The sequence below is a fragment of the Pleuronectes platessa genome, chromosome 19 (genome assembly GCF_947347685.1).
Source record: "Pleuronectes platessa chromosome 19, fPlePla1.1, whole genome shotgun sequence".
Classification (NCBI taxonomy): Eukaryota; Metazoa; Chordata; class Actinopteri; order Pleuronectiformes; family Pleuronectidae; genus Pleuronectes; species Pleuronectes platessa.
Window position 1 is genome coordinate 3,397,330 of NC_070644.1, and position 13,357 is coordinate 3,410,686.

Sequence of the window (13,357 nt, forward strand, 5' to 3'; positions counted from 1 at the left end):
TAAGACCACGACGTTGCAATTACAACTTTATTAACATCACACACACTGTATCAGCAAACAAACACAACAATGGACAAGTTTCTGATTGTAAAAGTCAGCGAAGAAGCCAAAGCTTTGCAAATATGACGAGAGCTATTTGCAGGTTGGTTTTACCGTCACTGGCACGACTGAGCGACGTCCTCAGTGTGTTTTGTGTGCCGAGGTGCTGGCAAATGACAGCACCTCATGAGTCATTGAGTTCAGTCTCTTCATCGATGCAGAGTCGATTTCCAGACCTCTACTGTGGAACGTGGTGAAACTGAACCCTTTCAGGGCTCTGCCATAGTGTCTCTTTTGTCTAATTTTGCTGGTTCCAAGCCCGGATGAAGGAGGAGGGTTGGATGTAGGACTAGCAATTCCGCCCCACCGGGCGCACATCATCCTGCGGCGCACATCATCCTGCGGCGCACATCATCCTGCGGCGCACATCATCGTGCGGCGCACTTCATCCTTCGGGGCACATCATCTTGTGGCACACTTCATCCTGCAGCGCGAATCGTCCTGCAGCGCACATCATCCTACGGCGCCTGTGGCGCACTTCATCGTGTACGCACATCATCTTGCTGCGCACATCATCCTGCAGCAAATCATCGTGCGGCGCACTTCATCCTGAGGCGCACATCATCGTGCGGCGCACGTCGTCCTACGGTGCACATCATCATGCGGCGCACATTGCACATCTCCTGTGTCGCACATCATCCTGCGGCGCACATCGGCGCACATCGTCCTGCGGTGCACATCATCGTGCGGTGCACATCATCGTGCGGTGCACATCGTCCTGCAGCGCACATCGTCCTGCAGCGCACATCATCCTGCAGCGCTGATCATCCTGCGGCGCACATCGTCCTGCGGCGCACATCGTCCTGCAGCGCACATCATCCTGCAGCGCTGATCATCCTGCGGCGCACATCGTCCTGCGGCGCACATCGTGCGGTGCACATCCTCCTGGGTCCTGCGCAGGGGTTAATTTGTGCCGGATCCTGCCGGAACAGGATCCGGCACCTCTTGGTTTTGGCCTGCCCGTGTTCCGGGACTTATTTGGCTGATCCGGTACCTCATGTATAGAAAAAAATATTAATACAGAGCTGCCAACTCTCACGCTTTCGGCGTGTGACACAGATCCAGTTTCTCACGCCAAAAAAAAAAGTGATTTCTTACAAGTGGCAAATACCTCGATCGCGAAAGCAGTGTGGGCCAGCACCGCCACGCCCACCCCCCCCTGACAAGAGGTACACCGCGGACGAGGTTCGCTACATCGTCCAGGGCGTGGGGTGGTGGCGGCGGCGGCTAATGTATGCTTCTCCGTTTTGACGGACACGGACAGATAGGACCGCCCTCTCCAACGTGGAACGCCCTCTCCGTGCCTCTCCGAGGCTCCTCGGAGAGCTTTTCGTGCAGCTCTCATTTTTCTAACTACACGTCGAAATGACGGACAGCCCACGGATAGCACTTGGCTGTGATTGGTCCGCTAACGCCAGCATTTCGGAATGGAAACTTCCTGTTCCATTCCCTACATCACAATAAACCAAAATCACAACTACGACTCTATGATTAATGTGACAAGTGTGTTAAGCCAGCGGCGTTGTCCGGCTGACTGTGGCTGGTTAGAGCACTTACAGCATGTGTGTACGGTCACATACGGTTATAACGAACTTTGATAACGGGGATAGCGGGCTAGCCACCATGCTAACTGCGGTGGGAACAGCGCAAAAACCCGCTGACTTAATCCCACGGCTCTCATGACACTGTTTCTCAAACACCGTCAGGTTAGAAGCAAACACTTGGTAGTAGCTAGTATCGGGTGTCCCTGCTGACTGTGTGTGGAAGCTGGGAGGAAGCTAGCTGCCTCCGTGTAGCTTCAAGCTGTTGCAGCTGTTGAATTAGCAACGCAGTTTGGAAACAAGACCGGGGAACCGCTGCGCTAAGACACGATAACAAAAGCATTTTGACCCACTGGGTGTCACTTTATTCAGCAAAAACTGTCGCGTCATCAACATCCTTTTTCTCTTAGTTGCCATCGTTCACTGTGTGTGAGGAGCCGGGAGGACGTAACGGACTCGGAGAAGCATACTGAGGCCTTAGCCTCAGTATGCTTCTCCGAGTCCGTTTCGGAATGACGGACGGACGGATCGGACGGACCCTTTTTGATTTATAGTTCTACGAGCCTTTTTGTTGTGAAAACAATTCACCGCTAGAACAGTAGATGGCGAAACGGAAGTCGAGCTTAGACAAGCCTACCTCATGAGGTATATAGAAGAAGTTCACGCTGGTTTATTTACGTCCTCCCGGCTCCTCACACACAGTGAACGATGGTAACAGAAAAAGGATGTTGATGACGCGACAGTTTTTGCTGAATAAAGTGACACCCAGCGGGTCAAAATGCTTTTGTTATCGTGTCTTAACGCAGCGGTTCCCCGGTCTTGTTTCCAAACTGCGTTGCTAATTCAACAGCTGCAACAGCTTGAAGCTACACGGAGGCAGCTAGCTCCCCCCAGCTTCCACACACAGTCAGCAGGGACACCCGATACTAGCTACTACCAAGTGTTTGCTTCTAACCTGACGGTGTTTGAGAAACAGTGTCATGACAGCCGTGGGATTAAGGCAGCGGGTTTTTGCGCTGTTCCCACCGCAGTTAGCATGGTGGCTAGCCCGCTAGCCCCGTTATCAAAGTTCGTTATAACCGTATGTGACCGTACACACATGCTGTAAGTGCTCTAACCAGCCACCGTCAGCAGGACAACGCCGCTGGCTTAACACACTTGTCACATTAATCATAGAGTCGTAGTTGTGATTTTGGTTTATTGTGATGTAGGGAATGGAACAGGAAGTTTCCATTCCGAAATGCTGGCGTTAGCGGACCAATCACAGCCAAGTGCTATCCGTGGGCTGTCCGTCATTTCGACGTGTAGTTAGAAAAATGAGAGCTGCACGAAAAGCACGTTGGAGAAGGCGGTCCTATCTGTCCGTGTCCGTCAAAACGCAGAAGCATACATTGGCCTTTAGACACACCGCCGCTGATGTGACGTTTTGTAATAAATCTCTAATTAGATTTTTGTGTTTGCAACTTGTGTTTCTGCTTGCGCGGCTATATTTTGGTCACCCCCGACAAAATCTCACGCCAAGGTTTTTTGAAGAGTTGGCAGCTCTGTTAATATTAAAAAAATTTATAAAAAATTTATAAAATACCACAATATTCATATAATAATTTACAGAACAAATCCCATGAATTTCATGTTGTTTATTAAGATAAAACTACGTCATTTGAAAGACTCGGAGATCTGTTGTTGATGCACCCCGCTTTGCAGACAAAAACTTTTGAAATTTGCCGCATCTGGGGAGCAAGCAGCAGAGAGGAACAAAGAGTTACCTGCTCAATGCAAACATGTCAAAAAGACAGTTGAATTTACTGTCCTGTTTCAAAAAGAAGGAAGAGTTGCATGACGCTTCGAAACGAGTCAGAAAAGCCTCGACAAGCGGCGACAAGGGCAGTTGCAGCGGTCATGTTGACGAGCAAAACCGGCTGCAGCAGGAGACTAGCGCCGCAACCGCTAGCCAGCTTCACCGACAGCTAGCCAAGCCAGGGCAGGAGGCCGGTACCGCGGCAGCAGCAGGTCAGGTTGCCCGCCAGCCGGAGCGGGAGCTAGCTACATCGCCAGCATCACAGACACACGCAGTAAAACCCGAAACAGGGAGGAGGAGGAGAATCCGGACATGGTCGTGATGTGGGGTGTTTTGGACAACTAAATATGGTGAGCTTACTGTCTATTAATAGGCCGCCGTGCCAATCTTTAAATAATAATAATGGAAGATTTATGTGATTTATTGTAAGCTTTGAACTTTTATTTGTTCTGTTTTACAAGTTAGATCTATGTTGAGAAATTAATTGCTGACTGTAAGTCCCACCTGTGTTGATGTGGGTTTTTGCCTGTGCTGTGCAGTATAGCCTAAAATAATTGTAAATTATTGTCATAAAATTTATACCATGGATATTATTTGAAATTAAGGCTTGTAAGTCCCACAGCATTGTCAGTGGGCATTTGCATGTATTTTTTCAGCATCGTTTTCTTTATGCGTTCCGGGACCTGTGCCCGTCTCGTCATCCCTGTGCTGTCATATGTACTTTGCGTTCCGGCACCTTGTGATTTACAAATTAAGCACTGGTCCTGCGGCACACATCATCCTGCAGCGCACATCCCTTTGGCGCACATCGTCCTGCGGAGCACATCATCCTGCGGCGCACATCATCCTGCAGCGCACATCATCCTGGGGCGCACATCGGCGCACATCGTCCTGTGGCGCCACATCATCGTGCAGCGCACATCATCCTGCGGCGCACTTCATCCTGCAGCGCACATCGGCGCACATCATCGTGCAGCGCACATCATCCTGCGGTGCACATCATCGTGAGGCGCACATCATCCTGCGGCGCACTTCATCCTGCGGCACATCGTCTGCGGCGCACTTCATCCTGCAGCGCACATCATCCTGCGCGCACATCAAAGGAGGAGGGTTGGATCTAGATACCCCACATAACAGCCTTTGGATTAAATTTGATATTCTAGCATTGAACAATACAGGACAAAATCGATTTATGTATGTGGGTCTAGATACAGCAATAAAGTCATGAAGTTATTTTGAGAAGTGATGGCCTATTTCAAAGGCAGAGAAAAAAAAAGAATCAACAGGAGAATACGGAAGCGGGAATTGCATTCACTTTAATTTTTGGGGGCCTTTGTAACTTCTACTGTGTTGTGCAGAATTGTGTGCATAGATTTTTTGGGGGGGGTTTTCATAACCCTAACCCTAGCTCCTAATCCTAATTGCAACACTAACCCTAAAGCTTCACAAATTGTTTTTTTTCTTTCATAAGGTCGTAGAAGCTCATGGTTTTTAGAATGGGCTTTCTTTGTACTCAAAGGGAAAAGCACAAGCGTAAATACAAAATGAAATGTAGGTTTTAGCTGTGTTAGTTTCAGGGTCATGTGATTCCTTCACACTGACTCACTGAACAGAGCAAGTTGCTGTTATCTGTAACACCTGTGCCGTTCCTACGATGACATGTCAAAAATGTCTGCTGTGAAAAAGGCCTGCGGCTCATTCTGTATCTCCCAATTGCATTTCAGGTTATGTTAGTTAGTCTACCAGTCCCCCCCCCCCCCCCACACACACACCTTTATGGAGCCATTAGGGTAATAGTTGACACAGACCAGGCAGACAAATCTAAGAATGCTGTGGTGTTTAAGATTAATTTCATAATGTACTGAGTTTGCATTAGGTGGACCTGTTTCTTCAATGCAGCGTATCTGAGCTGTTTGTTTATAAATAATCTGAATTCAATCTTAAATATCATAGTTTCGGTCTTTCAGTAACACTAAAAGTGAGAGAGCACACTACTGTCAAAATCTCGGCATCTGCAATAACAAGATATCTGACCTGTGAAGTTTGTATTTTGATATGTTGTTTTCAAAGCTGAGAATGAAACTGGCATTTCCTTTTGGGAACAAATCTTGTTTTCCTTCTTTCACAAGAGGTAGAAGTCAGTTTTCCTCTCTGTTCTGGACTATGGTGACATTTTTTAAGGTCAAACAGCAAGCTTCACCCTCAGACCTCTAGATGTGGTTTAATACCCATTGCCAATTGCACAAAAAACTGGTCTCCCTGCTCTTTCAGTGAGGAGGGATCAGTATTTATTTATTTTTATGTACAAAGCTATTTTTATCAAACGCCCCCCACTCCAATGTCTCTGACTTGCTGTCCGGGAATGATGGTGGTCACTTTACCTAATCACAAACATGGTTTACCCTGCAGGTAAACAGCTAGGAAAATCTGCTTTTACAGTATTCCACAAACTTCACCAGAACTTCAAGCTGACTTCAATAATACCACTGAGGCAATTAATTGACAAAAATACTTTTAATTTTATAACAGTTTTTTTTCTTTTATTTATTCTTTAATTTCTTTATTAATATTATTTTTTTGCAAATACATCTTTAAAAAAAACTTGTATCTATTTTTAATTAATTTTCGTTGATATAACCATGTATTATTTTATTGCTGTTTAAATTTAAAAGTGTTATATTCCCTGTATTGTTGTATTGCTGCATCTCGGCACCATTGCAACTTAGGGTTCCACCCATAGACTGTATATCAGAGGGACGATAAAGGATCAAAAGGATATGCATAGACTGTGTGTATATTTAAAAAACTCACACATTGGTTCCACCTTTACGTAAACAAATAAATGATGATGATATTTGCACATAGACAATTACTACAGTTTTATATCCAAGCACCTTGATGGACTTAATCAAAGTCAGCTCATCCATACATCAGCAGCATCATGTGTAGACCTATGGTGTGTACATTGAGGTTGATTGACAGGCTCTGCGACTCTGAAGTTTGTCCCTCGCCGGCCGCTGTTTAAACCCGTACGTGGCATTCACAGAGCGGTGCAGCGCAGCCGAAGTGGCTCGTACTCACTCGTACAACCCGACTTCCTGCACTCCCGCAGGAGACACAGTGGCGAGGATAAGTTCGATTCCGCCGGACTCACCACCTAAGCGCTTGGAACATGTTTACCCTGTCGGAGCTCGTTGTTTTGCTGGCCGTCCTGTCTTCCACCGCGTCCGGCTACTTCGTTAGCATAGACGCCCATGCCGACGAGTGCTTCTACGAGCGGGTCAACTCCGGCACCAAGATGGGCCTCATGTTTGAGGTCGCCGAAGGAGGCTTCCTGGACATTGATGTGGAGGTGAGGACATGTCGCTGAGCTCATGAACCATCGCCCTAGCCTAGAGAAATAAATCTTAATGTGTAAACACAACTCATTCGGGGAACCCCAAGGCCTGTGCTAAGGTTAGCTGTTAGCTGTTAGCTGCCTGCGTTACGTCTAGTGGAAGTAGCCCTGTGCTGCCCATGTTTATGGCTTTCAACTCACAGTTAGCTATTTAATCTGAGGATACCTATTTCAATAGATATTTTTTATCAGCTTTCTGTTATGGAGCGTATGGCACTGACTACTATATTATTCAAAGCGATACAGGAAGTGCAGTGTTAGCATGTCACCAGCTAATTCCTGCTAGCAAAATCACATAGCCAGCAAAGGTGCTTGACCTAATAATACACTATGAGGCGAAATATTCCTCCTCTTCTGATCTGTTGTCTCTGGAAACATCCATGCGCTCTGCAGTGTACTTGAACGCAGCACGTATCCCTGCCATATGTTGTCCACAGCCCTGTCATGGAGTTAATGATCTGCCCTAATGCATCACTGAGTTTTCACACATGCCCCCCCCTCTCCAGATAACAGGGCCTGATGGGAAGCAGATATACAAAGGCGACAGAGAGTCAAGTGGCAAGTACTCTGTGGCAGCACACATGGACGGGACCTACAAGTTCTGCTTCAGCAACAAGATGTCAACCATGACACCCAAGATTGTCATGTTCACCATTGATATTGGAGAGGCACCGAAAGGGCAAGACATGGAGACAGAAGGTACGTGGAGGATCTGCCTCAGTGGTCTCCAACCTTTTCAAGCCCAAGATCACTTTTTAATTCCAAACAAAAGCTGAAATCTGCCCCCCTATCTTCCAAAAAATACACTTAGGAGCGTCAATCATAATTTTTTGCAATTTCTGTTAAAGGCTGAATGTACAAGAAATAAAAATACACAAACCGAGGCAGTTTTTAAACTATTTCACAATAAAAAAGCATTTTTTTAAACAAGGTATTGGATTCCATCAACAAAAACGCTGAAGTGCTTTTATTTTGAAAAGGCATACAGAAAGTGTTGCAACCATTTGTTTGTGACATAAATTCAATAAGAAACATTTAGACACAGGTGAAAGATCATCTTCTCTGTTTATTCTGCTACGAACCACAATGTATATCTGTCTATTACACAAATGTATTAACGACACTTTCCAAACCCGTTTCAAAGTAAAAGCACTCATTTGTTCTATCGGGGATTTTATTTTTATCGACAGACCGAAAGATGCGCATCTTCATACCGTAGAGTCCTGACATTTACTTTAGTAAATAAACCGACTTGTTCTTGAACGAAATGTAGTAGATAAACATGCAACTCCACCGCCAGTAGCAGACACACAGCACCTGTGTAAAACAGACAACCCACACACCGCTGATCTGCGGCACGACGACAGCCAGTGAGTCCAGAGAGTTCGGGGATCGACCGTTAGATCGCGATTGACGGGATGGCGACCACTGATCTACATGGTTATTACTGAATATGTCCGCGCAGGAGAGCTTAAGAAATTGCAGAGCGTGTGTCCCACAGCCTTTCAGTAGATGGCTCCAGCAAAATGTTTCTCTGGGTGTTCTGCTTGTGTTTATCTTGTTCAACAACAGATTTCCTTCCTTGTGACTTTATTTTGGGCACCTTTTCCCCAACTTTACAGGTGGTGACAGCTGGGATGGTAGGGCACAGGGCAGGCTATGGCTCTTGAGTTTGCGATGCACTGCAGAGTTTTCTCTAACCAGTGTTGTTTCCGTAGCCTAAACTAATATTGTGCAGTATTACGACATGTAATCAAGCTGCTGTGATGCTTGTGAATGGTTTAACTATTTGCACAATGAGGAAATTATATAATCTGTAAGTGTCTGATGGGACAGCATCACCTTTCACATGTCCCCAAGAATGACGCATGTATTGCATACTCTGCATGTTTTTTGTGCACACAAATGGTTGCGTGGCCTATTAATGATGCATTAACTTTTTCCTGCTTCAGCCCACCAAAACAAACTGGAGGAGATGATCAACGAGCTGGCGGTTGCTATGACAGCTGTGAAGCATGAGCAGGAGTACATGGAGGTCCGCGAGAGGATACACAGAGCAAGTAAGAGTCCAGGGAACATGTACAGAACGTGTAATGTGTTGCTTTAAGTGTGTAAAATCCTAAATGTTCTTTTTGTCTCCCTCTAGTCAACGACAACACAAACAGCAGAGTGGTGCTGTGGTCGTTCTTCGAGGCTCTGGTTCTGGTGGCGATGACGCTCGGACAGATTTACTATCTGAAGAGATTTTTCGAAGTGCGGCGAGTGGTGTAGTGCGATGAAGTGATCTCTCTGTGTCCTCCACTGTTTTCTCCAACACAAAGACAGTTATTTACACTCTGGAAATGAGACTGGCAGTTTGAGTAAAGCCCACAAATGATCGGATCTCAGATGTTTTTGTTGTCCTGTTACCTATGTCCTTCTGTAAAAATGTTAGAATGTTTGGAGTGAATGGCCAAAATGTTCATTAGTTTTTTGTTCTTTTTTATTTGTTTTTTAAACTGCCTATTTTTTCTCCAGTATTGTTTGATAATTATACATAAATACCAATCACAAGCCAGAACAGTTTGGTCTGTATGAAGTAGTGCAAGGCTCATTAATTTAAGTGAAGGCAGTCTGATGAAAAATTCTTAGAAATGCACAAAAGTGGACATGCATGTGTGGAGTCACCACAGGAGAATGTGCTCTTATTCAGATTGAACTGGGATACTTTTCAAACCCTAAATATATCAAACATTAAAAAACCGATTCCATTAGCTCACTGTCTGAGATGCTGGTGGCTTTGTTTCCAATATCTAAGCCAAGTCCGACAATGTACTGTACATTGTGTTACTGCTCTCAAACAACAAATTGCACTCCTATAGAATATGTCTAAATAACCTGAAGGATTTATATTTCAGCTGGTCTTTATGGGAAACTGTTCAGCTTCTAGCTCTGTCTGTTGATTCAGTTTGATCCGTGCCACAGGGGCTTCAGTGGACGTCCTTTGTAGGGGAATGGCTTGACTCCCTACATAGTTCAGAAAAAGGCAACAGGCCTGAAAGGTCATAAGTTCGATGTAAAAGTCCAAAAGTTAAACTTTTAAGGTGCGATTTAGCAGATAAAGCTGAGACAAAGTTTGATTTCATCTTAACTACTTGGGCTGAAACTCCAAAACCAAGTGGAGAGGAATACAGAAATACATGTTACGTGTTGATTGATTGAGGCTGGGTGGGGTGGGGTGGGTGGGTCACCTAATTGACTGCTGTGTGCTTTAGTTGCTTCTACTCTGGTTAGTTTGTTGGTGTCTGGGATTTTAAATTATGAGATTGTATACAATTTTGGATATTTGGTTTTAGTTTCATTTTTCTGGAGCATATCCAGGGACTGTTTTGGTGATGCCTTTAAAATGATTTTTCCTTCCTCATACAAAGTAAAAGGCTTCTGTCCAAGGCACTATCTGAGGCATGTTACTGAATATGCTCCAGTTTTGTATTAAAAAAGCATCCTTGAGCTCAGGCAGGTAAACTGCTCCGTGCACAGTCTCTCCTTTGTGTGATTTCGACAAAATCTGATTAATGGATCTGTGCAAATGTAGAATGATTGTGGAAATTTCCCCAGGATTCATAATAAAGCCAATATTCTGTACAATTACTCAAATGTCTTTGTAAACAAGTGGAAACTGCTATGGTAAAAAGTTTGACCAAGATTCACCCTAATTCAGCAGTAAAGCTGAATTGGTGAAAACATTATGCTCAATTTCTGTGCTTTAATCACTGGAACAGAACCATTGTTTGTTATTAGCTTCACCTAATATGAAAAGTCAATGTCTGCTGTGAAAAAAGTCCAACATGTTAACTCATTTCGAGACGAGATCACTGTAACAATGTGGGAATGACGGTACAGCAACATACAGAAGTTTCTACCTGTATAGTTGAAAATAAATTTCCAACTCTGTGCTGGAACCTTTTCCATAAGGAACGCAACTTGATGAAAACGTATTTGTTCTTTATGAGAATGGGAGGAGGTGGAGAAAAGTTATGATTTTTTTCTTGGCACATTGCTCTGGCTGTAAGCAGATAATTGTATTACCCTGTGTGGGTGCGTGTCAATAACTCAACAACACATGGACAGATTTTCACGAAGCTTGGTGAAAATATTACTTGGGAGAGTATCTCCAGTTGATTAACTTGGAGCTGATTGGTCAAAGGTAAAAAAATTGTTTTATGTATCATAATGTATGTAACAGTTACAACCTACATGTACAGTTTATATTGATCCAAGCCTAATTTAAAATGGTCATGCAGTAGCATTAAAAGTCAAACAGAATTCACATAGGCATATAAAAACTAGCACATATCAGGTTTTGATATTCGAAATGCCAGGGATGGAAGAAGTATCAAAAACGCTTTGTAGAAGTAGTTGTAGGCCCTAATTTCAAAATCTTACTGAAGTCAATGCATCAAAGTATTAACATGGAAAGATACTTAAACCAAAGGTACAATTACTCACCAGGCATTATTATATTATAATACATGGCTATCTTAACAAAATATACTGCTACAGGCATTATTGTATTATAATAAATATTATAATAATGCCTGGCGAGTTTCAATCTATATTATATAAATGATGTATATAATTTCAGCCTATTTTATATAAATGAGTTTTAATCAATGATGCATTGATTTGAACATCACCTAAAATGTTGAAGTTGTTCAATTTCAGCTTATTTCAATCACTTATTGGTTTGTGGTAAATAAAGCAACATTATTTATGTATAGGTCGATTGTGGTGTTATTGTTGATCTGAATACAAAACTTTAAAAAGAATCATCACATATACAGTTGCAATCAGAAATATTCAACCCCCCAAAGATTTTAAGGATTTATCAATTAAAGGTGACAGAATCTTGCTCTTTGAGCAAGATTCTGCTTCGGATGAATTCTTTATGAGTTGAGTGATACAGAAAATCAACACGGAAAATGCATAATGTAGTATTTGTGTGTAGCAGTATATTTTGTTAAGATAGCCATGTCACAATTATTCAACCCCTATATAATATTGTTGTTTTTAAAGCTGTCTTTGTTTTTTTGTCTTAAAGTTGAGTTGAAACATTATTAAGCCTTTGGGAACTCTATACTGATCCTTCATTTGCTTCAGCTGTGACGCATATATAAACCCCACCCATGAAGGTATTCAAGGTGAGTTGCAATCATGGGAAAGACAAAGGAGCTTCCACAAAAGCTGAGAGAGGAGATTATTTCATCACACCTGAAAGGCCTTGGGTAGAAGAAGATTTCCCCCAAAAATTATATTCCAAGAGACACCATTGGGAACATTATAAGGAAGTTTAAAACTTATGGAGCAGCTTCAAACCTGCCTGGCCGTGGAAGAAAGCCCAACATTTCATCAAGGACCCTCAGCAACTTAGTCAGAACAACTCAGAGAAACCCCTGCGTGACTACAAGACACCAATAGGATGACCTGATGAGGGCTGGTACAAGTGCTTCAGTGGCAACTATAAAACGTGCACTGAATAAACAAGGACTTCATGGCCGGCTTCAAGACACACTCAGCAAGGAACATCAAAAGTCGACTAGAATATGCCAGGAGGAATTTGGATAAGACTACTGAGTTTTGGGTGACAGTTCTATGGACTGATGAAACCAAACTGGAACTGTTTGGACGTATGGACCAGCGGTATGTCTGCCGTGTGAAAGGGCAGCTTATGACCAGAAGAATACCATCCCCACAGTCCAGCATGGAGGTTGGTCAAAGATGATGTTGGGCTGTTTTTCTGCGGCAGGAATTAGCAATCTTTATTGTGTACATGGCATCATGGATTCACAGAAATACCAGGCCATTTTAAAGAGGAATGTGATGCCTTCTGTTGACAAATTAAACCTTGGTGATCATTGGACTTTCCAGCAAGACAATGATCCAAAGCAAAACCTCCAAGTCCACCAAAGCTTGGTTGAGAAAAAAATCCTGGAACGTCCTGGAGTGGCATTCACAGTCACTAGATTCAAATTTGATTGTAAGTCTTTGGTGTGATTTAAAGAAGGCAGTTGCAGCATGGAAGCCATCAAACATCACTGATCTAGAGGCTTTTGTACTTGAAAAATGGGCAAAGATTCCAATCGAGAGGTGTAAGAAGCTTGTCCGCACTTACCGAAAACATTTTTTAGAAGTTATGAAAGCTAGAGGATGCGCCACAAAGTACTGAAGCTGGGGGGTTGAATAATACTGAACATGCACATGTGTTGAAAGAGTTACATTTTTCATTTGAACTTCAAAGTTAACTCAACTTCTGTGGTCAAAATAACTAAAATACGCATCAATAAATATCCTTTGTTGTTTGATGAGTTTTTTTTTGTCATTTATTGTCATTATCGGTCATCCACATCCCTATAATGTCTATTGAGGTGAGGGGGTTGAATATTTCTGATTGCAACTGTATAACAAAAAACTATAAACGAATAATAAGTGAATAAATGTAGAAGAGTAAAAAGTACAATGTGTTCCAATACAGAAAAATAAAGC

At 43.3% G+C, this 13,357-nt stretch overlaps 1 protein-coding gene across 1 annotated transcript; it reads left to right on the plus strand.

The window, feature by feature from the left end:
• Nucleotides 1–6,455: 6,455 nt before the first annotated feature.
• Nucleotides 6,456–10,465, plus strand: tmed2 (transmembrane p24 trafficking protein 2). The gene is made up of 4 exons (XM_053411564.1): nt 6,456–6,790; nt 7,342–7,534; nt 8,788–8,895; nt 8,982–10,465. Exons 1-4 carry the CDS (start codon nt 6,611–6,613, stop codon nt 9,104–9,106), a joined length of 606 nt encoding a protein of 201 aa, XP_053267539.1. The 5' UTR covers nt 6,456–6,610; the 3' UTR covers nt 9,107–10,465.
• The last annotated feature ends 2,892 nt before the right edge of the window (nt 10,466–13,357 follow it).

Coding starts and splice junctions, on each gene's coding strand:
- tmed2 (XM_053411564.1), top strand. CDS start 6,611: ATGTTTACCCTGTCGGAGCTCGTTGTTTTGCTGGCCGTCCTGTCTTCC. Junction 7,535..8,787: donor GCAAGACATGGAGACAGAAG/GTACGTGGAGGA, acceptor TTCCTGCTTCAG/CCCACCAAAACAAACTGGAG. Junction 8,896..8,981: donor CGAGAGGATACACAGAGCAA/GTAAGAGTCCAG, acceptor GTCTCCCTCTAG/TCAACGACAACACAAACAGC.